Below are 23,424 nucleotides of genomic sequence, written 5' to 3'. Positions count from 1 at the left end.
CTGTCTTTCTCTCTGTCTGTCTGTCTGTCTGTCTGTCTGTCTCTCTCTCTCTCTCTCTCTCTCTCTCTCTCACACACACACACACACACACACACACACACACACACACACACACACACACACTCTGCCTGGCCTCATCCCTAAAAAGGCTTGCTCCTGTGAAGTGATCCTTTCTGCCCTGCCGGCTGCCACTCACCATGAAAGCGCCAGTTCCCCCAGGTAATGAGAAGAGCCCTGCAGGCAGGAAGCTAAGGCTCTGCACCCGGTTCTGCCACTCACTAGCTATCTGAGCTATGGCAAGCCTTTTAACTTCTCTGAGCCTGTTTGTTTACTGATTTGAAGCTGAATGAGATCTCGGAAGACTTCTGGCCCAATCTTCTCCTTTTATAGATCAGAAGGTGAGCCCCTGAGAGACAACTGGGCCAAAGCCACAGAGCTAGTAAGTGGTAAGCCTAAAACTCCAAATCTCTGTCATCACTCTTTCCACTAGTCCTGATGCCCCTTAGAAAGAGCTTGGACCAGTTGGCCTTGAAGGTTACTTCTAGTCTTGACATTTTTTTTTAAACCCTTACCTTCCATCTTGGAATCAATACTGTGTATTAGCTCCAAGGCAGAAGAAGGTGAGTGTAAGTGACTTGCCCAGGGTCACACAGCTGGGAAGTATCTGAGGCCAGATTTGAACCTAGGACCTCCCATCTCTAGGCTTGATTCTCAATTCCCTGAGATACCCAGCTGCTCCCTTGACATTTTGTGATTTGAGGTTTGGGGTCAATGTTTAGGCTCTTGGAAGAAAAGAAGTATCAGGGACAGGTAGGTAGCACAGTGGAGAAAGCACCAGGCCTGAAGGTCCTGGGTTCAAATGTGGCCTCAGAAACTTCCTAGCTGTATGACCTTGGGGAAGAGACTTAACCACAATTGACTGGCCCTTACCTCTCTTCTGCCTTAAAATTAATAGAAGGTAAGGGTTAAAAAAAAAAGTTTTTTTAAAAGAACAGAAGGACCAGCCTGGAGAGAAAGGGAAAGAGCTGGGATAACAATTGCTCCCACCCACCCACCCCCAAAAAAGCACCTCTTTGGTGTCCCTAAAGACGAGGAAATCAATAAGATGGGGTACAGCTTTGGGGGTGGACCTGGAGTGTATTTGCCTCTCGCTGTATGAGTAGTAGAGCTGGAAGGGTGCCTTAGGGATCCAACTGAAGCTAGAAAGGGGAAATGACTTGCCCAAGATCATACAGGGCTCTTGGTGAAAGAGCTGGAATGAGAGACCTGGTCTTTCGACTCCACCACCCTACCTACTTATCCAACCCTATGCCTCTCGTTTTACAGGGAAGGGAAACGAAGGCTCAGGAAATGAAATGATTTGGCTAAAGTCATTCAGGTAGACAGTAAATTAGAGATGAAGTATTTTGGCTCTAAATCTAGTGCTCTTTCTACTTTATACCAAGTCATTCTCTCATTTTACAGGTGGGGAAACTGAGTCCTAAAGCAAGGAGGCAGCTTATGCCAAAGTCTTTATTTGTGAATAATTGGCTCTGTTTGAACATAACCTTTATGCGTGTCTCTGGGATATTGTGTGTGTGTGTGTGTGTGTGTGTGTGTGAGTGAGCAGGAGTACGTGTGTGTACCCATATGTGGCGATGGGTGGAGGGAGGAATGACAGTGTAAAGCAGGAAGTGGTGAGGCTGACAGAGAGATAGGACAGCCCCCCACCCCAAGCTGGGAGCCAAGTCCTTCGCCTCTGCTGGGCAGGACTCAGCCCCAGCTCATCTCTCCCCTCACCCCCTCCCCAGCATTGAAGCTGGATTCCCTTTCTTCTTCTTTACCCCCTCAGAGCTGGGCTGTCAGGTTCCTCCTGGGCTAGGAGCCCCCCATCCCCAGGACACACCCCACCACCACCACCACCATCCTGTTCTTTTATCTCTTTATTTAAATTGGCTTCCTTCGACCTGGGAGGAAGCCAGGGTTTCATAAATTAAACAGTCCTGGGGCCTGGGCCCGAGATCTGATGAGGGGGCCCCCCAGGGACCCCAAGGGGTGCCCCCTCCCCTCAGGCTGGTCTCAGGGTCCCTGCTTCAGGAGGTGCCTCAGCTCTGTAGAAACCAGGCTCCCAGACTCAGCAGTACTCAGAATAATCTTCCTCTACATAGTTAGATGGAAACCAGCCGATCTAAAAGGAGACAGGAAGAGAGAGATACGGTTAGGATTGGCCATGGACCCTCCTCTGAGAGCCTCCTCGGTGACATGGTGGGGAAGGAGGCTCCAGCCTACAGAAAACGTTCTTAGCCTGGGGTCTGTGAACGTGCATTTTTGAATATATCAATAATTTTATTTCGGTAGAATTGTTTTTCTTTATAACCATATATATTAAATAAAATGCTTTTGAAGGCATTCTGAGAAGGGATGGGACTAGCAGAGAAGTGCGTGACGTAACCAGGCGAAAAACATCTACGGGATGGAGCCTAGACCCTAACGCTTCAGCTTAGCCCAGGAGGCCTCTAGAGTCTGGCCTCAGCCTTCTCCCCACCCTACCCCCAATTCCCATCCCTCCACCTTCCATTGCTTCTTCCTCCAGACACTCCATCTGGCCTCCTCCCTGGCCATAGCCCAGGCCCAGCTCACCCGGCCATAGATCTCCCCTCGCCACCAGCCCTGGTTCCCTTTTTTGCTGATGATCTTAATGATGTCGCCCTCCTTGAGGGAGAGCTCCGTGCGGTCTCGAGCACAGAAGTCGTATCGAGCTTTGGCGGATCCAAAGTATCTGGTGCTCCCTGTAGCTGAAGACAAAAGCCATCCCTCAGCCCCCTTGGCACCCCGATGCCAGAGGCCCAGACAAGGCAGCTGGCACAGCAGAGCAAACCAGGTGGAGCGAGGTGAGGGGGGAGCGTGGCCAGCAGCTGGCCCCCCTAGAAGAGCCACTCTAAGATAGAGATGCTGCCAAGGAGGACGAGCCCTTCAGAATGGGCCTGCCTGTCCTCCTGAGTGCTGCCCACCCATTGCTGACTCCATCTGGCCCTTCTTTTAGAGCTGAGGACCCCAGAGCTCTAGCCGGACTCCACAAAGCCTCCTCTCCATCCCCAGGAGGATGCCCTCTGTCAAGTCTTGTTCATTACCTCCAATCACACACAAAAGCCCCAGACCCCAGAGATGGAAAGAACCTCCAAGACAGTCCCCATGCCCAGGAAGAGTGAAGACGCTCATTGCAGCTCTCCTGGGGAACATATGCTCCCATCCTCACCCCACGAGGGTTTTGCCCAGTTGCCTCATGGGTCTCCCCTCCCTACCACACATAAACTCTGTGTAGGAATATAGTTAGGGATGGTCTGGTTTTCTAGGGTTAGTTGAACAAAGGGAATTTTGAGATAAGTCCTAGGAAAGGATTCTGGGTACAAAAGGAATTGTGGGAGTCTAAAACTGAAAATAACTAGACTGAACTTCCTTCCTAGATTTCATCTTAGTTGGAAGTGGGTTTTGTCTCTCTGCCTACACTTCCATCAAGCTGAAGGAAGTTGTTTTGTTCTAAGACAGGAGTCCCCAAACTATGGGCTGCGGGCCACATGCAGCCCTTTGAGGCCATTTATCTGGCCCCCTGCACTTCCAGAAGAGGCACCTCTTTCATTGATGGTCAGTGAGAGGAGCACTGTATGTGGTGGTGCCACAAAACACAGTGTTGCTCATGTACAATACTACTTCCAGTGACATAATCCTTTGTGTGGCGCCTTGTTCTGAGAGTAACTGAAGGAGAACGAGGCGTCACACAAAGGATTATGTGGCTGCACCATGGAAGACGTCAGCATGGTGAGCGGAGATCTGGAGAGGGGATTCCGCACTGTGCATACTGCTGCCCAGTATAGTGGTGGCAGTGATGAGTCTGTGCAAGGTGTGACAGGCCCATCACAGCGCTGCAGCCTCCTCCATCCCAGACAGCTGTATACAGATTTCTTCAAATTTTTTTTAATAGTCCGGCCCTCCAACAGTCTGAGGGACAGTGAACTGGCCCCCTGTGTAAAACGTTTGGGGACCCCTGGTCTATGTGATTCTTCCTGGATAGCCAGGATTTTGTGGAGAAATCTTTGACATCGAGGTATAGGATTTATTTGGAGAAAATCAATTTTCCCTGAGTCCAAAGATCATCTGCCAGTGGTCCAGCTGCCAGAATTCCTCTTGGCTAAGGTAATCCAAAGCTTTCCATCTATAACTTTGGTTACTTAATATAGCAGCCAAACCCAGGGGTTTCCCCTTTCTTTATTAATTACTGGTGGGAAGATTAGGTTAAGTCGGATAGCTTTAGGAGAGGGTTTTAGGCAGGGCAGGGAGCTGCGGGCAGGGCCCAGAGAAGAAACCAAAGGCTCCCCTTGGGCAGGGGACTTGGGAGTTGGCTGGAGGTAGTTTGAAGAGTATTAGGGTCATACCTAGCAGCTTCCCTTATTCCTTTGATTAAAATAAACTTTGTTTCCATAAGCCAAGGGTTCGGTGCTTAATTGGCCCTGAGGAGTTCCTAGGTGGGTTGTAACATCTAACATCCCTCTAGGACAGCTCCACATTACATTTGCCCATGGCCTCTGGCAAGGACATATGAATGGATGGTCTCGCCTCATTGGTCCTCCACTCTCTGATTGCCCAGGCACTCTTCCCTGGTCACTACCACCCCCATGGATTGCCTCCCTCTGAAAAGGATAGCCCCCGGAGGGCAAGGGCTGCCTCTGCCTTGGCATCAGGAGCCTGGCATGTAATAAATGCCCATTTGCCACCTCTTCCTTGTACGGGTCTCTCTTCTCTGGAGTCCGTGTCACTGTGTCTGTATGCCTCTTGGGAGGTGGGGATAGGCTTAGGATGCAGGCCTCTTTCGGCACATGACTAGGGTGGCATGTGTGGTGTGTTAGAGAGACAAAGAGAGGGACAGGCAGACAGAGAGAGACAAAGAGAGAGAGAAAATGAGAGAGAACACACATGCCCCAGTAGACGTGTTTGTTGGCTCTGGGAGGGAGGAGGGAGAGAACATGAGTCATGGAACTTTGGGGAAAAAAAAAAATTCTAGAAAAACAAATAATTAATTAATTAAAGAAAATGAGAGACCGACAACAAGGAAGGTAGAGCATGCAAGAGTAGCTGTGTATCTTATTTATATTCGCTTCTCTGGGCTTCAGGTCACGAATTCATAAAAAACAAAATCGGGTGCATGGGGAAGGGGGCAGCTGGTGGTTCAGTGGATTGAGAGGTGGTCCTGGGTTCAAATCTGGCCTCAGACACTTTCTAGCTGTGTGACCCTGGGCAAGTCATAACACCCATTGCCTAGCCCTTACCACTCTTCTGCCTTGGAACCAATGCACAGTATTGATTCTAAGAAAGAAGGTAAGGGTGTCAGAAAAAAAAAAGTGAGGCTAGAAGGAACTCTAGCTATTAAATGAAAAATGTCCCTGTTTTACAGATAGGGAAACTGAGACCCAGAAAGGTTCAGTGATTTGAGCAAGGTAACCAAGAATTAATTGGTGGCAGAGTAGAATTTGAACAAGACTCCAAACTGCATCTTCAGAGCCTACCTGGGGGTTTGGCAATGGCCCTCTTCTCTGGCTCCTTGAAGGGGAACTGTAGCATCGTGTCGAGGGACTTGAAGCAATCCTTCAGGGAGTTTTGCTGGTAAAACTCCACCAGCTCCTGGGAGGGAAACACAGTGACCAGTTGGGAATCCTCAGTCTAGGAGTTACCAAGTTGCATCTGACTGTGATTGGGGGGTGCAGGGGGTGTTCCAGGCCCTCCGGGGGCCCCGAGATCAGCAGGGAAGGCAGAAGCTTGTGAAATCCACACACGCCCCTCCATCCCCACAGACACCAAACCAGCCCCTCGGCGTCCTCACCACGAGCCCCCTGAACGCCTTCTTCTCCGTGATACGGTACAGCCCCTCCGACGTCATGATCTTAATATGCTTCACTTCCACATTGAACCTGCCCAGACAGACGGACGCAGAGATAAATGCCCACCACCAGGACTTGCTTTGTGATCCCGGGCAGAGCGCTAGCTTCCTCCCGGCTCCACACTCAGACCCCAGGCTTCCTGGGACAAACAGGAAACATTCGGATGCTGGGGCGCCTGGCCCATATTTGGAATAAGAGGGTTGCATCCACTGGGCACACAGCCACGGTCTCCATCGCCGAGCGGGGCACTCAGCTCCCCGGCACCGACCCAGACACCGTCTGGGGCTCTATTCTACCCGGGCTGGGCCAGTGCAAGGTATGGGGCGTCACGGAAAAGGCCCTGGACTAAGGATCAAGAAATGATCCCGTCCCGTTCTGGTGGAAGCCACGCGGCTAAATATAACTGGGCATTGGTGTGCTAGCCAGTTCTATTAAAGGCTGTGTTTAGGAGAAGCGCAGTGTCTAAATCCAGGAGGTGGGAGTCCTGCTGTCCTCAGCCCTAGACAGACCCCGGCTGGTTCTGGGAGCACATTTTAGGAGACCCTGAGAAGCTAGGGGGGCACAGAGGGTTACACCCCCAAAAATAACAGCTCATGTTGATATAACACTTACTAGGTGCCAGGCACCTAGTTTTTTTTACAATTATTCCTCATTTGATCTTCACAGCAACCCTCAGAGGTGGGGGCTGCTACTACTTCCATTTTACAGGTGAGGAAACTGAGGCAGATAAAAGCTAAGTGACTTTCCCAGGGTCACACAGCTAGTGAGTGTCTAGGGCTGGGGACCACCAGGTCATATGAGAACCAAGGGCCGGAATTAAGGATTTTTAGCAGGGAGAAAGAGAAGACTTCACGGGGATAGATAGCGGTCCAAGTTTTCTAAGGGTTGCCATGGAGATGAAGGGCTTGATTAGTTCTGCTTGGCCCTCAAGAGCAGAATTATGTTCAGTGAGTCAAGGTGACAGAGGCGGATGGGGATTTGATGTATGGAAGATTGTCCTAGTATTTAGAATTTTCTTGAAATAGAATGGGTTGCCTGGGGAGGGAGGGAGCTCCCTGTCCCTGGAAGTCTTCAAAAGGGCATTGGAATATGGAAATAGGTCTTGATCAATGACACATGTAAAACCCAATGGAATTGCACGTCAGCTACGGGAGGGGGTTGGGGGGAAGTGAGGGAAAGAACATGAATCGTGTAACCAAGGAAAAATATTCTAAATTAATTCAATAAAATCCTCCCCCCCAAAATGGACATTGGCTGGAGACTTGTCCAGGATGTTATAGGAAGGCCCTCTAAGGTCCATTCCAACTCAGCAGGAAGAATCATACAGTTGGAGCCCCAGATTGGAAGTCTGGGGTCCAGGCTCGAATCCCAGATCTGATGCTATCCAAGTGGCCTTGGGTGAGTCTTTATCCCTCAGGCCTCAGATTCCACTTCTGTAAAATGGCAGGGAAGAGGGATTTGGACAGAACAGCCTTCAAGGTCCTTTTCCTCTCTAAATCTATGGCCCCCTTGTTCGGAGTACCCATGGACCTTAGGGACACATGTCTCTCCCACTCAAGAACTCCAGGACTGGGACAAGTTACTTGATACTGATGGCGAACTCCGCACTGTCCTTCACCCTCTGCCGCACCAGGAAGGTCCCGTCAGAACGATTGGCGAGGATGCCTTCTGCCCCTGCACGCTCCATGGGGCCTGCATACCTGCCAGAAAGACGACCACGAAGGGAGGGAGTGACGGCGGGCCAGGCTAGGCCAAAGGGCCACCCTGACTTTGTGTGATACCTTTTCCCCCACCCCTGAACCCAGTCCTCCTCCTTCCCCGCACCCCCAGCCAACCACAGCAGCTGAAGCTCTTCGTTGGAATTCATCCTTTGGGTTAAACAGGGCCCATCCTAGGCTCTTTTTAAAATGAAGCAAAAGGGGGGCGTCTGGGTGACTCATTGGATGGAGAGCCAGGTCTAGAGATGGGAAGTCCTAGATTCAAATCTGGCCTCAGATACTTCCTAGCTATGTGTGACCCTGGGCAAGTCACTTAACCCCCTTTGCTCTTCTGCCTTGGAACCAGTACACAGTACTGATTCTAAGATGGAAGGTAAGGGCTTTTAAAAATAAAATAAAATAAAATAAAATAAAATAAGATAAGATAAGATAAGATAAGATAAGATAAAATAATATAATATAATATAAAATAAGATAAGATAAAATAAAATAAAATAAAATAAAATAAAATAAAATAAAATAAAATAAAATAAAATAAAATAAAATAAAATAAAATAAAATAAAATAAAATAAAATAAAATAAAATGAACAAAAGGAGAGGAGGTGAAGTGGAAAGAAAGTATCAGAGAAGTGCCATCAAGGTCCAAGAAGGGCCCAGCAGAAGTGGGATTTGCACCTAGGGTCTCTCTCCACTATACCACGGGAACATCAAGCCCACTCCCACCCCATGAGTCCCATGAGTTAGGATAATAGCTGGCCTCCTGCACTGTGCCTTAAGATTCCCTAAGTGTTTTAAATCCATTATCTCATTTGTCCCTCCCTTCTCTGTAAAGTAAGGTAATTATGATCCCCATTTTACAGATGAGAAAACTGAGACACCGAGAAGCTAGCCAGAGTTAGACATCTAATATTAATGGGGGGTGAGGGTGGGGGGAAGCAAGATCTTCTTGACCCCAAGGCCAGCTCTCTTATTCATTGGGCTATGCCACCCTCCGAGGAGCCATGTAGAATACTTGGTCCACAGAGCCATTGGCAGACCTCGATTTAGACAAGAGTTCTCTGCTTCCAACAAGTGTTTGTCAAATCTGTATAAATTGAGTCAACAAGGTACGATCAAAAGGGCAGGGGATGGAGAGTCAGAGGAGCTGGCTCCCGCCTGGTGACCTTGGGTAAGTCACAGCTCCTGAGCTTCCATTCCCTCACTTGTAAAAGGAGGGGTGGGGACTCAGTGACTCTAGGATCCCTTCCAGCTCTAAATCTCCGAGCCTGTGAGTCACCATCTAAACGCCCTGGGATAGAGGATGAGTCTTGTCCCCACACCCCTCCAGGCAAGACTTCGGGCTCCCCCAGGACAGGGACTGGGCCCTCTCCAGCTGGCTGGCCAAGTCTAGCAGAGTACAAGAGCCTCCCAGGGGTGTGCTAAGGGTTGGATTCCAGGATCAGATAATGGAAAAGAAAGTGCTCAGTGGAAGGAGATGAGAGGCTATTATTGTGTGTTTTTTTCATCTGACAATGTCTCTACTTCTGGGTCTTGTATGAAGTAAGAGATGGAAGAGAAGCCAGGCTCCTCCTCATCGAGGCAAGGAAAACCATGGCTGATTGGGAATAGGAGAACCTGCGTCCAAGCAAGGCAACATGGCGGGCTGAGAGCCAGGAAGGCCCTGGCTCGGGTCTTGTCTCAGATACTGACTAGTTAGCTGTGTGACCTCAAGCAAGACTCCGGTGTCTCTCGGAGCATCGATTTATCCTTTAATAAAGTGCGAATGAGATTACCTATAGAAACTATCTCACAGGGTGGGGTAAAACTCAAATGAGATAATGGATAGAATTAAAAACTGGCAAGCTTTAGGGTCATCTATCAATAGCAGTTGGGGCAGGTGGGCAGCCTCATGGATAGAGGAAGATTCTGCTTCTTGAGTTCAAATCTGGCCTCGAACCCTTACTCCCTATGTGACCCTGGGCAAGTCACTTAACCCCATTTGCCTCAGTTTCCTCCTCTGTAAAATGAGCTGGCAAAGGAAATGGCAAATCATTCCATTATCTTTGCCAACAAGACCCCAAATGGGGTTACAAAGAGTCAGACATGTCTGAAAAAAATCTCAAAATTTCAGTTATTCATCTTTATCTCACTCACTTCACCTCATTTTCCTCATCTATAAAATTGAATCAGACTGGAAGTAACTAGGTAGCACAGTGGATAAAGAGCCAGGCCTAGAGATGGGAGGTCCTGGGTTCAAATACGACTTCAGACACTTCCTAGATGTGTAACTAACCCTGGGCATGTTACTTGAACCCAATTACTCAGCCCTTACAGTAATTCTGCCTTGGAATTGTGTAATTAAAATATGCTCCCCAGGACTCTCTCTCCCAGCATTCCATGTTCCTTCTCATACTGTGTGCTAATGGAGGAAGGATATAAGTTTTGTGTAGCCCCGCCTCCTCTCTCTTTCCCCCTGATTGCAGCTGCGGAAGCAGGCTTTGGGCAGGCAGGAGAACTTACTCTCGTGGTTCTATTTTTGTTAGATAATTAGGTTTGAACTTCTATTTCTTTTAGTTTATTTTCTTCCTACTTCAAGTGATTATGAATAAACTTTATAAAATATAATACATGGAGTTATTTCATATTAATTTTAATCTTACAGAACCAATACTTAGTTGTACTAATTCTAAGACAGGAAGTAGAGATTTTGAAAAGAATCATACATTTCTATAGCACTTTAAGGTCCCTGGGAAGCCTATTTTCTACAAGAAGCCTTCCCTAAAATCCCCTCATTCCAGTGTTTTCCCTCTGTTCATTATTTCCCATTTACCCTCTACAGAGCTAGCTTTATATACATTTGTTTACATGTTGTCTCCCCAATTAGATCATAAACTTCTTGAGGGTGGGGGATTAGCTTTTGCTTCTTTTTTGTACCCCCAGACTTCAGCACAGCGCCTGGTACATAGTAGGTGCTTAATAAATGTTTTTTTGGTTGATTAATAGATAAGTTTTCTCCTGGTTATGTCCTGAGCCAGACCTCCATCTTGCTTTCTGGTCATACTTCCCAACCCCACTTTTCAGCTCTCTTGCGTGAGTCACCCCCATTCAAATGGAAGTTCCTAAGGACAGGGACTGTCTTTCTGCTTGTATTTGTATGCCCAATGGTTGGCCCAATGCCTGGCATGTGATAAATACTAATTCAAAGCTTTATCTAACTAATTATCTTAAGGATTATAATAAGCTTTACATATATTATCTCATTTGATCCTCACAACAACCCTGTGAGAGAAATGTATTATTAGCTTGGTTTTATAGATGAGAAAATTGAGGGACAGTGAGGTTAAATGGCTAGATGAAGTCACACAGTCATTAAAGATCTAAGGCAAGATTTGAACTTGGGTCACCCTGATACCAAGACCAGTGTTCCATATACTGTGCCAGATCTTTGCGTCTGGCTGCTGCCCTCTCACACCAGGTCCTGACACCTTGGCCTGAAGCTATCAGGACCCCATCTGAGCTCAGGAAGGAGACTGTGTCCCGTCTAACCAGACTCACCAGAGATAGGCAGACAGATCTTGTGGAGGGCCCTGGGAGACACACAAAAGAGACAGTACGATCAGATCAGAGGCTCCAGAAGCATGGAAGCCAAGGCTCCTGACCACATACCAGCCCTGGGACAGCCTCCCATTGGGCAGCCTCCTTCCCTGGCCCACCGGGATCTTGGCCAGGAGTCCAGGCCACACTCACATGAACATAGGGCTTGACCTTCTGGCAAGGAAACCATCCCATCTCGTTGGTCGCCGTGTTTCTGCCCTGTGAGTTGGGGCGAGAAGAAAGACATCGATAAAGTGGCAGAGGTAGACAGTGCACAACGTGTGTCTGGCTGGTCCTTGATCTATCTGCCTGTCAGTCTTCTCTATCTCCTCATCTGCTGTGATCTGTCTAAGCAGAGGCTGACTTTTGCTGTGCAAAGAACACGATTTTTTCTGTTCTGGCCACTTTGGTCATACTCATATCGGATGCCCTTGATTCCCACCTTTCCAGGACTTTAAGGTTTACAAAGCACCTTCCTCATACCCCCTTTAGGAGAGAGTGAAGCAAGGATTTTTGTTCCCATTTTACAGATGGGGAAGCTAAGGGTCAAAGCAGAGAATAGACTTGCCCAAGTTCCCACAGCTATTGAGTATGCTGGCACTGCCCCTCTCATCAGTTTGGGTACTGAAAACAAGGGGAAGTTCCCTGGCTGCCCCTGGTCCTCGTTCTGAGGTTCAGCCTGGATCCCAGCCCTCTTCTTCTCCCACCTCCGCTGTCATTTCAATTTGGAGGAAAAGCATTTTCCTAGCCGTAGTTTAGGGCAAAAGGAACCTCCAGAGCCCGTGACCAGGAAGAGGACAGAGTGATGAGCACAGAGTAAAGGAACCCAGATTCCTACATCCCTTTCCAGATTCTCTCCTCCAGATTTACCCCACCATCTATACTCTGCTAGGTGTCCCAGACCCTTCCAGGAAGGGAGGAAATTAGCATTTATTTCTAGAAATTTTAAATAAATCAACTTTCTTTATATATACACTTTATATAAAGTAAATAAACTTTATATAAATCTTCATATAAATATACACTTTATATAAAATAAACTATATAAATCTTCATATAAATGTAAACTTTGGGGGCAGCTGGGTAGCTCAGTGGATTTGAGAGCCAGGCCTAGAGACAGGAGGTCCTGGGTTCAAATCTGGCCTCAGACACATCCTAGCTGTGTGTCACTTAACTCCCATTGCCTAGCCCTCTTCTGCCTTGGAACCAATACACAGTATTGATTCCAAGACAGAAGGTAAGGACTTATTAAAAAAATACAAATAGATAAATAGATAGATAGATAAATGAAAACTTTCTTTATATAAAATAAATAAACTTTGTATAAATCTTTATGTCAATATAAACTTTCTGTATGTAAAATAAATAAACTTTGTATAAATCTATATAAATATAAACTTTCTTTATATAAAATAAACTTTCTTTGTATAAATCAGCAGTGTCAGATACAGCTAAGGGCTTTACAAAAAATACCTGATTTGCTCCTCACAACCCCTAGAGCCAAAGGTAAGTGGCAAGATGATCCCCATTTTGCAGATGAGGAAACTGAGGCAGAGGGAAGTTAAATGACTTGCCCAGGGTTACATAGCTAGTAAATATCTAAGGGCAGATTTGAACTCAGTTCTTCCTGACTCCAGGTCCAATAGTCTATCCACTAGGCCACATAGGTGTCACCCTCTCCAGCGGGAGGCCCTTTCCCAGCCCTTCACCTGCCACCAGTTCTGCTCAGCCTCTGCCTTGGTCAGCTCCACAATGTCTCCTGGGTTCAGCCTCAAGAAAGGGCCGAAGGCTCCAGGGGGCGGAGGCAGTCCGTAGTACTCCTGGCATACCTCCATCTTGGGCAAACCTGAGGAGCAAGTCAGGAGAGGGGAAGAGCAAAGAGCAGGCGGTCAGAGCTCAGCCTCGGGGGCTGGGGGCCCTGGGAGCCAGTGGGTCCGGCTGCTCCTGAAAGGAGGATGTGCAAGGCCCCTGGGGCATTTCCTTCCTTGCCCAGCCTAGATGGGGCTTCTTCCAGAAGGACTCACCCAGTTCATTCTTCCTCTTGTCCTGGGCCAATCGGCTTGGCTTGTGCTAAGAAGAGAAGGAGAGAGGGTGGGCCTGGCTCCTGCCATCTCTGCCCACTCCTTCCCCTCAGTCCCCAGCTTCCTCTTCTCTATACTCAGGAGAAGCAGGGAGGTAAAGAGCCCAGCAGGCTTGTCCTCAGTTTACAAAGTGGGAAACTGAGGCTCATAAACGTTAAGGGAAATGTTGGAGGCCATATTTAAATATAGACCCTCCAGTCTCTGATCCTACAAACTCCAGATCCTGCTCTCTTCTTCCAAATTGTGCTGCCTGTCCTAGTTCCTGGAGTTTCCTCCTCAATCCCAAGCCTGGCCTCCTGCTCCCCGCTTCCCCAGCTCCAGCCTCTGACCACCAGCCTATCGCCGTGCCCACAGAGAGAGGACCGCATCCTGAGCTTCCAATCCCAGGCTCGACTTTGATCTCTTGTCCCCAAGGGCCCGTGATACCACCCTGGCACTGGGGACCGGCCTTACCTTCCTCATGGTAGAGGGGAAATCTGTAAGGAAAGAAGAAAAGGGGACCATTCCGATTTGTGTGGGAAAGTGCATCCCCCCCTTTCCTCTCCCCCAAATGCCAAAGACTCGGGCAGCCCGAAGGTCCCCAAAACACACAGCCACCGTCCCCGACCACTAACCCCTCCACCGTTACCCGAGTTGTGTCGGCCGCAGGGAGGCACCCTCCCCAGACACTCCTTGTGAGCGGGTGCCCGGCAGCGGTGACAGCGGTATCCTTGATAGAAGGTACCTCTGGGGGGAGGATGGGGAGAGGTGACTGAGTCAGTCCAGCCCTGCTTGCCCCCTGAATCTCTCAATTCCCTTCCTCTGGCCCAGGACAGGAAGGGGAGAAGAGGTCCCCAAAATGTCACCATTAGAGATCGTGCATGTACATTATAAATGGGGAGTCTGGGGGCAGCGAGGTGGCTTAGTGGATTAAAATGGGGAGGACCTGGGTTCAAATTGACTTGTGTGACCCTGGAGAAGTCACTGAATCCCCATTGCCCAGCCCTTATCCCTCTTCTTAATTAATTAGAATTAATCATGTGATTAATATTTTATAATTAATTAATTGGTTGATTGATTGATAATTAATTGATTAATTAATTCACAGGATTAATTCTAAGAGAGGTTAAAGGTTTTAAAAAATAAATAAATGGGGAAACTGAGGACAGAGGAATCCAGAGCCTTACCTAAGTCTCTTAACTCTGAGCCATAGACAAAGAGGGAAACTGAGGCTCATAAAAGTTAAGGGACTATGTGGCATAGCTAGGAAATGTTGGAGGAAGTATTTAAAGGTAGACCTTCCATATTGGGGTCTGTGATCCAACAAACTCCAGATCTTGCTCTCTTTTTCCATATTGTGGAAAAAGACCCGTCCCACCTTCACCCCCAATCCCTCCTCCCCCATCCTTAGGAACCCAGGCCATGGGGCCCCCCAGGCTTGGCTCCCTTGTGAAAAATAACAAGTCACCAAGAAGCAAGGCCTCAGTCTCCCACCCGCACCAGCCACCCCAGCCAGCGGCAGCCCCCACCTCAGCAGCATCTGGCAGGCTTTGCAGGATGCCGTCTCCTCAAAGGAGAACATCTGGAAGTCGTGGCCATTGGCAGTGGCATTCTCGGGGTAAACATTGGAGCTGGGGGCAGTGGAAGAGCAGAGGTCAGGACTGAGCCAGGGAGTGGGGAGGAAAGGGGAAAGGAGGCGTGGGCAAATGGAGCACAGAAGTCCCCCCACCCATCACTCCCAGAGTTACCAAATCTCTCCACCAGAAAAGAAATTAGAGAACGTTTAGTCCAACTCTTCAAAGGCCCAGAGGGCTGAGGTCACATAGTATAACAAGATTAGAACCCAGATCTTCGGATCACCCTGCCCCACTGGGCAGCCAGAGGACGTTCAGGGGCTTCCCCTCCACCCCGAGCTCTGGGCATCTCTGGGCCCTTGCTAGGTCCCTGTTTGGGAGAATAGCTGGGCATGGGCTAGAAGGGAAACTGAGGTTCAGCCTGGGGAGGGGGCATGAAGGTGTGCCTGGGTCCAGTCCTTACAGGGCCATCTCGAACTGTTCCATCCACTTCTTTTTCAGTTCTCTGGTCTTAAAGAAGAGCTCGTAGCCCTGGGTCCCCTGGTCCTCGATCAGGAGAAACATGTGTGTCCACTGGAGAAGCCAGGGAAGGGTGGTCAGGAAGAACTCCGGTTCTCTGGCTCCTGCACCCTTCTCCCACCCAAAGGGGACACCCATCTCTTCAGACACGTGGACACAGAATCCCCATCACACATGTACATGAAGGAGGCTAGCGTAGAGGATCCTCGCCCTATGGCTGAGGGATGGCGTTCCTGCCCCCCCCCACCAATGCCCCACTTCCCCCCAACCCCCACCAGACCACCAAAGCATCCCCAAAGCCAGCCTGAGATGGGATACCTTCTTGTTGTCTCTCTCCCCAGAGGAGTCATCTCGAACCTGGTAACTGGGGAGGTTCACAAAGTCCTTTAGGTCATAGACATCTCCTCGCCGTTTACAGATGAGCAGGGCTTTGTCCAGGAGGAAAGCGTACCTGGAGCAAGGAATAGGGGGAGCCCGGATCCCTGAAGGGTCTCTGGGCCCAGGGGGGTGCTGGTGGCATTTCCCCATTCTTCCTCCAGCCTCCCTCTCATTCATTCATTCACTCATTCATTCATTCGTTAGTTCGTTCGTTCGTTCGTTCGTTCGTTCGTTCATTCATTCGTTTGTCCATTCATTCATTCAATGAATTTTCATTATGCACCTACTATGTGCCAGGTATTGAGGGTACAAGACAAAAATGAAATGGCCCCTGCCTTCAAAAAGCCAGGGAAAACTCCATGAACCCAAGTAAATAAATACAAAATACATATAAACTATCAGCCGGTTAATTTGATGTGTTTGAGGAGGATAAAGATAAACCTCCAATATCAGAGTTCTTCACCTGGAGTCTAGGGGCAGCCAAGGACTCCCTGGAAAGATTTCAAGGGGGCCAGGAATTTGGATTGGAAACAAAATGCGTCTTTAGTTCCCTGTGATTAGGCCTTCACAAACGTTATTCTGAGGAGTCCGTAGTCTTCACCAGGATGCCCAAAGGCTCCATGATACCAGAAACATCACGTTCTACTCCAATAAGAGATGGTGCTTGGGGACTCTGAAGAGAGAGACTCTCTACCTGTCTATCTTGGATCTCCTCTCCGATGTGGCAATCTTGAGTTCCCCGTCGATCTTGGGCCTCCCATAGGGTGCCAGGTTCTTGGTCTAGCAATGGGAGAGGGAAGGAGGGCAGGGGCTGGCACTGGGGGCAGCAGAGTCCTTTTCCCCACCTCCCCAGTCCAGTTCCCCACAAAGGAGGCTGCCCCCACTCTGTCTAGAGCCCCCATCCTTACCAAGTTCTCAATGGAGAGCTGGAAGTTGGTAATCTGCTTCAAGGTCTCATTGTCTCTCTTGACCTCATTCACACACTGGGCCAAATCCTGGGAACCAAGAGGACAAAGCAGCCCTGAGCCAAGTGAGCCAGTAGGGGTTGTTAAGGGAAGGAGAGGGGAGACTCCAGGTCCCAGAAGGCTCCAAAACTAAGAGCCAGAAGGGACCTTTGGACAATTATTTAAATCAAATCCTTCATTTTACAGAAGTGGAAACTGAGGCCAAGAGAAGGAAAGGGGTTTGACCGAAGCCACACAAGCAGGAAGTATCAGAGTCTGTGTCCATATTCTCACCCAGGTCCGGAGCTACCCCCATTTTATCTACATCATGTCTATATGTCTCCCAAGTCTCCCCCCCATAGCAGGACATGCCCCGCTCCCATTCTGCTCCTCACCCTCATGGCATCTAATGCCAGCCGCATGTTCTCCTTCTCTGTAGTATCTGTGGTATGCTTCACCAGTTCCTGGGTGAGGGCAAAGGTTCAGAAACAAAAGAGAAGACTTCATTCCCTCCCAGAGTCTCCCATGACTCACCCAAGTCCCCTACATTTTTCCAGGAAACTGATTCACACCCAGTACAAGAGATGGAATTTTTTCTACACTTTTTGTTGTTGTTGCACACATTCTACCCAAGCCAGGAACCCAGATGCCCTGAGCCCCCCCAGCCCATATTTTTTGAGGTTACTATGCCTTCCTTCCCCCTCCCCAGACAGGGGCCACCCAATGGGGTTGGGAAGGCAGAGAACTCACCTGAAGGAGAAGATGGTATTTCAGAACGCGCTGCATGGGGACCATGAGCAGGTCCCTCAGGGTGAACCGCCCATTGTTGGCTCTCTGGGAGCATTCCTGGGGGGGGAAAGCAAAGGGGACCCAGGCAGGTGAGCTCCCGTCTCACTGGGTCTAACCATCCTCTGGTAAAGGAGTCAACCTCCTGAGAGGCGAAGAGGCAGAGGGATGCTCCTAGATAGAAAGCAACAAGCTGGCCCTGGGCAGTCACTAAGGAAACAGACTAGGAGGGCTGTGGGCTGCCACCGACTGGGTGACAGTTCCCAGCTTTGATGCTCGAGAGGCGTCCTGGCCCAACACTTGTCTTAGAGCCAGAGAGATCCAGGCTCAGGGATATAGCAGAACTAAATCAGACCCAGGCCCATGGGGAAGAAAGTCTTCAGAATAAGCATGTGCATCTCAGAAAATCCACAAAGGCTACAAGTCAGGGCTGGGTTTATCATCTTCATTGTCTAGGTGAGTGGAGGTAGCTGTTGAGCCATTTCAGTTGCATTCCAACTCTTTGTGACCCCATTTGGGGTTTTCTTGGCAAAGAAACTAGAGTGGTTTGCCATTTCCTTCTCCAGCTCATTTGACAGTTAAAGAAACTGAGGCAAATGGTGTTAAGTGACTTGCCCAGGGTCACACCGCTAGTAAGTGTGTGAGGCCAGATTAGGCTAGTGGTATCAAACTCAAAAAGAAACTTGGGTCACCAAACTGAATGTAAAGATGCCTGCTGGCTGCACCTTGACTTAGAAAACTAAATATTAATATTCTATGTATTTTGTTAAATATTTCCCAATTGCATTTTAATCTGGTTGCAGCTATATTAGGAGGTGTCCCCACAGGTAATGCATTTGACACCTCAAATCTAGATTTGAAGTGATAGAAAAAGCTAACAGTGAAGATTAACTTAAAAGCATAACATGGGAAGGTAGGTGTAGATTGAGAGCCAGACCTTGAGACAGGAAGTCCTGGTTTCAAATGTGACCTCAGATACTTCCTAGCTGCATGACCCTGGGCCAATCATTAACCCCATTTGCCTAGCCCTTAACAGCACTTCTGCTTTGGAATCAGTACTCAGTACAGATTCTAAAATGTTAAGGATTTTATTTTAAAAACAAGATGGAGATATGGTTGGTTTTGAGAGCTGGTTGTTAAAATTTTCCCATTGTACTGTTGCTGCCTGACTTCAAATCTTCCCTCTGATCCTTACTCTCTGTGTGACCATAGGCAAGTCATGGTTTCATCTCTCTGATCTCAGATTTTTTGTAAATGTAAAACTCAGTTTTTGCTTATATAAATAATGCATATACATAAAACATGTAAAAAATGTAAAATAAAGAACTGGGTAACTTTGCAAAGGCAACCCAGTCCAATTTTCTGCTTCTCCTGTTCAAATTTGGTGCCAGGTTATTGTCCAATTCAAATGTTTTTAATATATGCATATGCATACATGTATATCTACATACATGTATAAGTACAAATGGCTACATGTGTACGTGTATGTTCATTTGTGTGCGTGTATGTTTGTGTGTGAATGAATGCATGTGTTTACATATACCTATATGTGCATATGCCTATATAACTATTCTCTATTGGTTGCAACCAATTACATATCAGCTGGTCAACAAGTATTATTGCTTACTATTTGCCAGGCATTGTGCTAAGTGGTACTGCTACAAAAAGAAGCAAAAACAGCCCCTTCTCCTCATCCATTTAATTTTTCCTGAGTGGATAATTAGGACAAAATCTTTTGAGTATTAATGGACCTCACCCAGGAGGCTTGATGCAATTAGTACAGTCATCCACAAACTGTAGCATTGGACATCCCACGGGGGAATTCCTCTTCAACTTGGCCTCTGAATTGAATTTCTTCCATGATATTTTCGGAGTGTGTGTATCTTTTTCTTTAAATCTTGCTTTATCTTAATGATCACAAGTTGGTCAAACAAAGCTATCTCTTGGCATATCTTTAAAGGAATCTTGTATTATGTTGACAGAAGCCAAAGAGACACTTTTGTTGGAGGAGAGGCCAAGTCAGCATTTTACTCTACCAAATTAAATACATTTTTATAGTCAACAAACAATAAAAGAGATCATTATCTTTTGTTTAATTATACGATAGGGGAAAAAATGAGGGCTGTAGGAATTTTGCCTGCAAAAGTCTACCTGTAGCCTTCTAATAACTTTATCAAGGATGTCTTCAATGCATATATAGATTCTTATTTTAAAAGTATATATGTGAATATGTAAGTATGTGCATATATATGTGGAAAAGTAAGTTTCAGTTTATTATTCTCTCCATCATATTTTTTTTTCTTTTAATAGTAATAAGGTCTGAGATTTTGGTTTTGTTCTTCTGCATCACTGATATCTTTGTCTCCTTTAGAAACCTGGTGAATTAATCCTTCATTGTCCTCATAATAATATTATTTCCAGTTTGGATCTCCTCTGGTGGTACTTGTTATAGCATCCAACTCACTTGCCCATCTTTATTTTCTTTGACATGTCTTCTCTTTAAGCACTTCTAGGAATGTAATGCTAGTGTCTAAATGGCATCATTCTACTGTCCTTGATGGTAAAAAGATTTAATCTAAAAAAGAAAGAGACCTCTTTTCCCATCTTTTCCATCTTCCATTGTTTGTAGTCCTATTTCAAGCTTTATTCTCAGGATGACTTTGCTTAGTTGAAGCTCGGTAAACTTTCTTTAAACTGGTTTTGGCCTCCACTTCCTTCCTTCTGTCCTGAGCCTTCTCTTCTCTTGAGGTGCTCTCATCAATTCTCACAGATTAGGCTTTGATTTCTATGAAAATTATTCCCAGATATACATTGCCAGCCCTCGTCTCTTTACTTGAACTCCAGTCTTACATCTCTAACTGCTTACTAGACATCACCCCTCAGAACTCATTATTATTTCCCTGAAACTTCCACTTCTTCTAATATCTCAATTTCTATCAAAAGCACCATCACTCTTTCTGTCACCTAGACATTAGCTTCAGCCCTTCACTATCACTCCCTCCCTCCACTTCCTCCATGTATCCAATCAGTTGCCAAGTCTTAACAATTCTATTTCCTCAATCTCTCTTTCATCCGCCCATTTTTTCTTCTCTCTAGTCAAATTACAATCACATTACTGTGAGCCCTCATTATGTTTCCCTTGGACTTTTAAACTGACTTCCTAAGTGGTCACCCTTTATCTCTCTCCCCCTTTATCACTCTTCTCTCTTTAACCCATTCTTTACACAGATGCCAAATTGATATTTGATGCCCTATATAGACTGAATTGACTCACTGGTGAATATTTCACATGTCTCCAGTAGAATGTAAGCTCATTGCAATAAGCAGTAGGGATCGTTTCATTCTTTATACTTGTATTCCCAGCATCAAGCACAAGTGTCTGGCATCTAGTAAGCATTTAATAAATATTTATTAATCTGCGGTCTCTAATTGTTTTAGGCACTGCTCCCCATAATTACCTATCATTCTTCTCTATAAGATTTTGCAATTCAGTTTATATTCTAAAAAGCCATAGCCCACAGAAGTCTTATCTTTCCTCTTAGAAAGTAAACCAAGTTCTTCTACCTTGGAATCCATACTTAGTATCAATTTTAAGACAGAGGTAAGGGTTTAAAAAGTTAGGGGATGAAGTGTGAAAGGGAATTCTTTATTCTTTTTGTCTATTTTGAGTTAACACTTGGTTGACACAAACTTAAGTATCCTTACTTAGTACTTCACCAGTGAAGTGTGAATCAGACTTTCTTTTAGTACCCCTACTTAGTACCTCACTAGACACTAAATAAGAGTGTTCACAAGTCATTTGCTAAAGGGGGTAACAACTCAATCAGTCAAGAGTTTAAATCGCCAGAGGATGAGAAGTGAATCCCACAAGACATTATCCCCCCTCCCCCGCCCCAGGCAGTGCTAGACAATTTGAAAGCTGTGATTGGTCCCTGTGAAGAGGGGAAGGGACAAGAAGTCACTATAAAAGCCCTGAATTTCTGGGGCTAAAGGTCGGCTTCAGGAGTCATCCTCAACAGGTCATCATCTTCAGCTCAAACTGCCTCTTGGAGGGAACTTAGATGAGTGAATAGCTGGCTTTCCTTTCCTGACTTCTGGAGAGAGATTAATTCTGGTTGAGGGTTAACAAATCATGCCAGGGTGAGTTGAGCACCAGAGCAATATTTAGTGTGATAGGCTAAATATCTTCTGTACCCTCTTTTTGTATTTCTCAACTTTCACTCTCTCCACCTATTTTGTCAATAAAAACTATTGAAAGTCATTTTGACTTGAGCTAAAATATTTTAAATCAGTGACCACCATATTATTTATAATTTTCATATATATTAGTCAAACCCTTAATTTTAATTCCTTACAGGAGGCAGCAAGGTGAATCAGTGGATTGAGCACCAGAGCTGGCAATAGGAGGTTCTGGGTTCAAATCTGACCTCAAACGTTTCCTAGATGGGTGACCCTGAGCAAGTCACTTAGCCCCACTGCCTAGACCTCACTGCTCTTTTGCTTTAGAATCTATACTTAATATCAATTCTAAGTAATTACTTACTTTTTTACTTTAAGTAATTACTTAAACAAAAAGTAATTTAGTTTAAGTAATTAAGCAATTACTTACACCAAAAACAAAATTACTTTAAGTAATTACAGAAAGTAAGAGTTTAAAAAAAAGTTTTACCTCTTCCACTTATTCCCTGCATGACCATGAGCAAATCACTGATTCTATTTGGATGTCAGTTTTTCATCCATAAAACAAGAGGGTTGGATAGTCCATGTGCTCCCTTGGTATCCTGTTCATATCAAAGGAAATGGAGAAAGGCTTCCAGAACTTTGGGTGGTGAACCATGAGAAGGGAGGAAGCACATGATAAAGAGCAGCACAGAATGAGCAGGTGTGGATGGGTTATAGTCTGCATTGCGGCAGAGAATACCGCACTGATGAAACCACAGAGCCACTTGGGTACTTGGGGCTATTTGTTGGTGCTCTTATGATTATGGTTAGATGGTGTATGCCTCAGCCTGATCATGTGAACCAAGCCCCCATTATTCCTTGCTCCCTACTCTACTCCCAGGCCACCAACCTCCAGCTTCATCTGCACATCCTCCCGCATGCTGGCCACTCGATCCAAGTGCTTGCTGGCTGATTCCACCTGGCTGCAGTAACGGCCATATACAAGGAACCTGCAGAGGATGAAAACCAATAGGGCGTAAGGAAATGTCTCTGGGAAGAGGTGATGCATCCATCACTTTCTTAAGTCAAGACAACTAACCAAAAAATGAATTAAGCCGCCATTTGTAGTGTTTGACAATTTCTCTCAATCTCAGGGGCTCAGCTTAGGCTTCCCCTAACCCAGGAGCTCTACTGAGACTTGGTGGACAGCTGTCTGACTATAAGGGAAGTCAAAGACCAGGGAAGGGAAGTGATTTACTCAAAACCACATAAGCCAACCTATGGTTAATTCAGCACTGGAACCCAGATCTGCAGCACTCCTGGAGGCCACCCAGCATCTGCTTGGTCAGTAGTTCCTTTAGCTACTCCTCCCCCTTCCAGTCTCACCTTTCCTTATAGCTGATGAACACCTGATAAAGGTCTGGGGCGCCGTTGGCTGAAAGAGCATCCTTCAGGTCCCTCAGGAAGCAACTATGGACACTGAGAAGGTCCTGAGCAGAAAATACAGAAGCAAAGAATCACAGAAGTAAAAAGGACTTTGATGTAGCAAATACACAGCATGTGATACACAACTCTCTCAGTACAGATTAACTAGATTAAAATATAACTGGGGCTGTGTGACCTTGGTTAAGTCACTTAACACTCATTGCCTAGTTCTTACCTCTCTTCTGCTTTGGAACCAATACATAGTATTGATTCTAAGATGGAAAGTAAGGGGTTTTTTTTTAACATAATTGGGAAATATTTAACAAAATAAATGAAAATGTAATAAAACATAGATAATAGTCCATTTCAAATTAAG

At 46.5% G+C, this 23,424-nt stretch overlaps 1 protein-coding gene across 1 annotated transcript in view; it reads right to left on the bottom strand.

The window, feature by feature from the left end:
- Positions 1-1,909: 1,909 nt before the first annotated feature.
- Positions 1,910-23,424, bottom strand: part of VAV1 (vav guanine nucleotide exchange factor 1) — a 50,244-nt gene continuing 28,729 nt past the window's right edge. The window contains exons 8-27 of the mRNA XM_007489040.2: positions 23,010-23,113; positions 22,534-22,633; positions 17,427-17,522; positions 17,072-17,140; positions 16,641-16,727; positions 16,427-16,512; positions 15,673-15,805; positions 15,299-15,408; positions 14,791-14,892; positions 13,911-14,008; positions 13,736-13,758; positions 13,226-13,271; positions 12,911-13,047; positions 11,355-11,420; positions 11,163-11,194; positions 7,493-7,609; positions 5,852-5,939; positions 5,538-5,652; positions 2,620-2,774; positions 1,910-2,167 (exon numbers count right to left, since the gene is read on the bottom strand). Of these exons, the coding sequence (XP_007489102.1) occupies positions 2,114-2,167; positions 2,620-2,774; positions 5,538-5,652; positions 5,852-5,939; positions 7,493-7,609; positions 11,163-11,194; positions 11,355-11,420; positions 12,911-13,047; positions 13,226-13,271; positions 13,736-13,758; positions 13,911-14,008; positions 14,791-14,892; positions 15,299-15,408; positions 15,673-15,805; positions 16,427-16,512; positions 16,641-16,727; positions 17,072-17,140; positions 17,427-17,522; positions 22,534-22,633; positions 23,010-23,113 (1,818 nt within the window). The 3' untranslated portion in view covers positions 1,910-2,113. The remainder of the gene's footprint in view (positions 2,168-2,619; positions 2,775-5,537; positions 5,653-5,851; positions 5,940-7,492; positions 7,610-11,162; positions 11,195-11,354; positions 11,421-12,910; positions 13,048-13,225; positions 13,272-13,735; positions 13,759-13,910; positions 14,009-14,790; positions 14,893-15,298; positions 15,409-15,672; positions 15,806-16,426; positions 16,513-16,640; positions 16,728-17,071; positions 17,141-17,426; positions 17,523-22,533; positions 22,634-23,009; positions 23,114-23,424) is intronic.

Source organism: Monodelphis domestica, chromosome 3, assembly GCF_027887165.1.
Source record: "Monodelphis domestica isolate mMonDom1 chromosome 3, mMonDom1.pri, whole genome shotgun sequence".
NCBI lineage: Eukaryota > Metazoa > Chordata > Mammalia > Didelphimorphia > Didelphidae > Monodelphis > Monodelphis domestica.
Note: the sequence above shows the minus strand (reverse complement) of the source record. Positions and strands in the feature narration are given on the sequence as shown.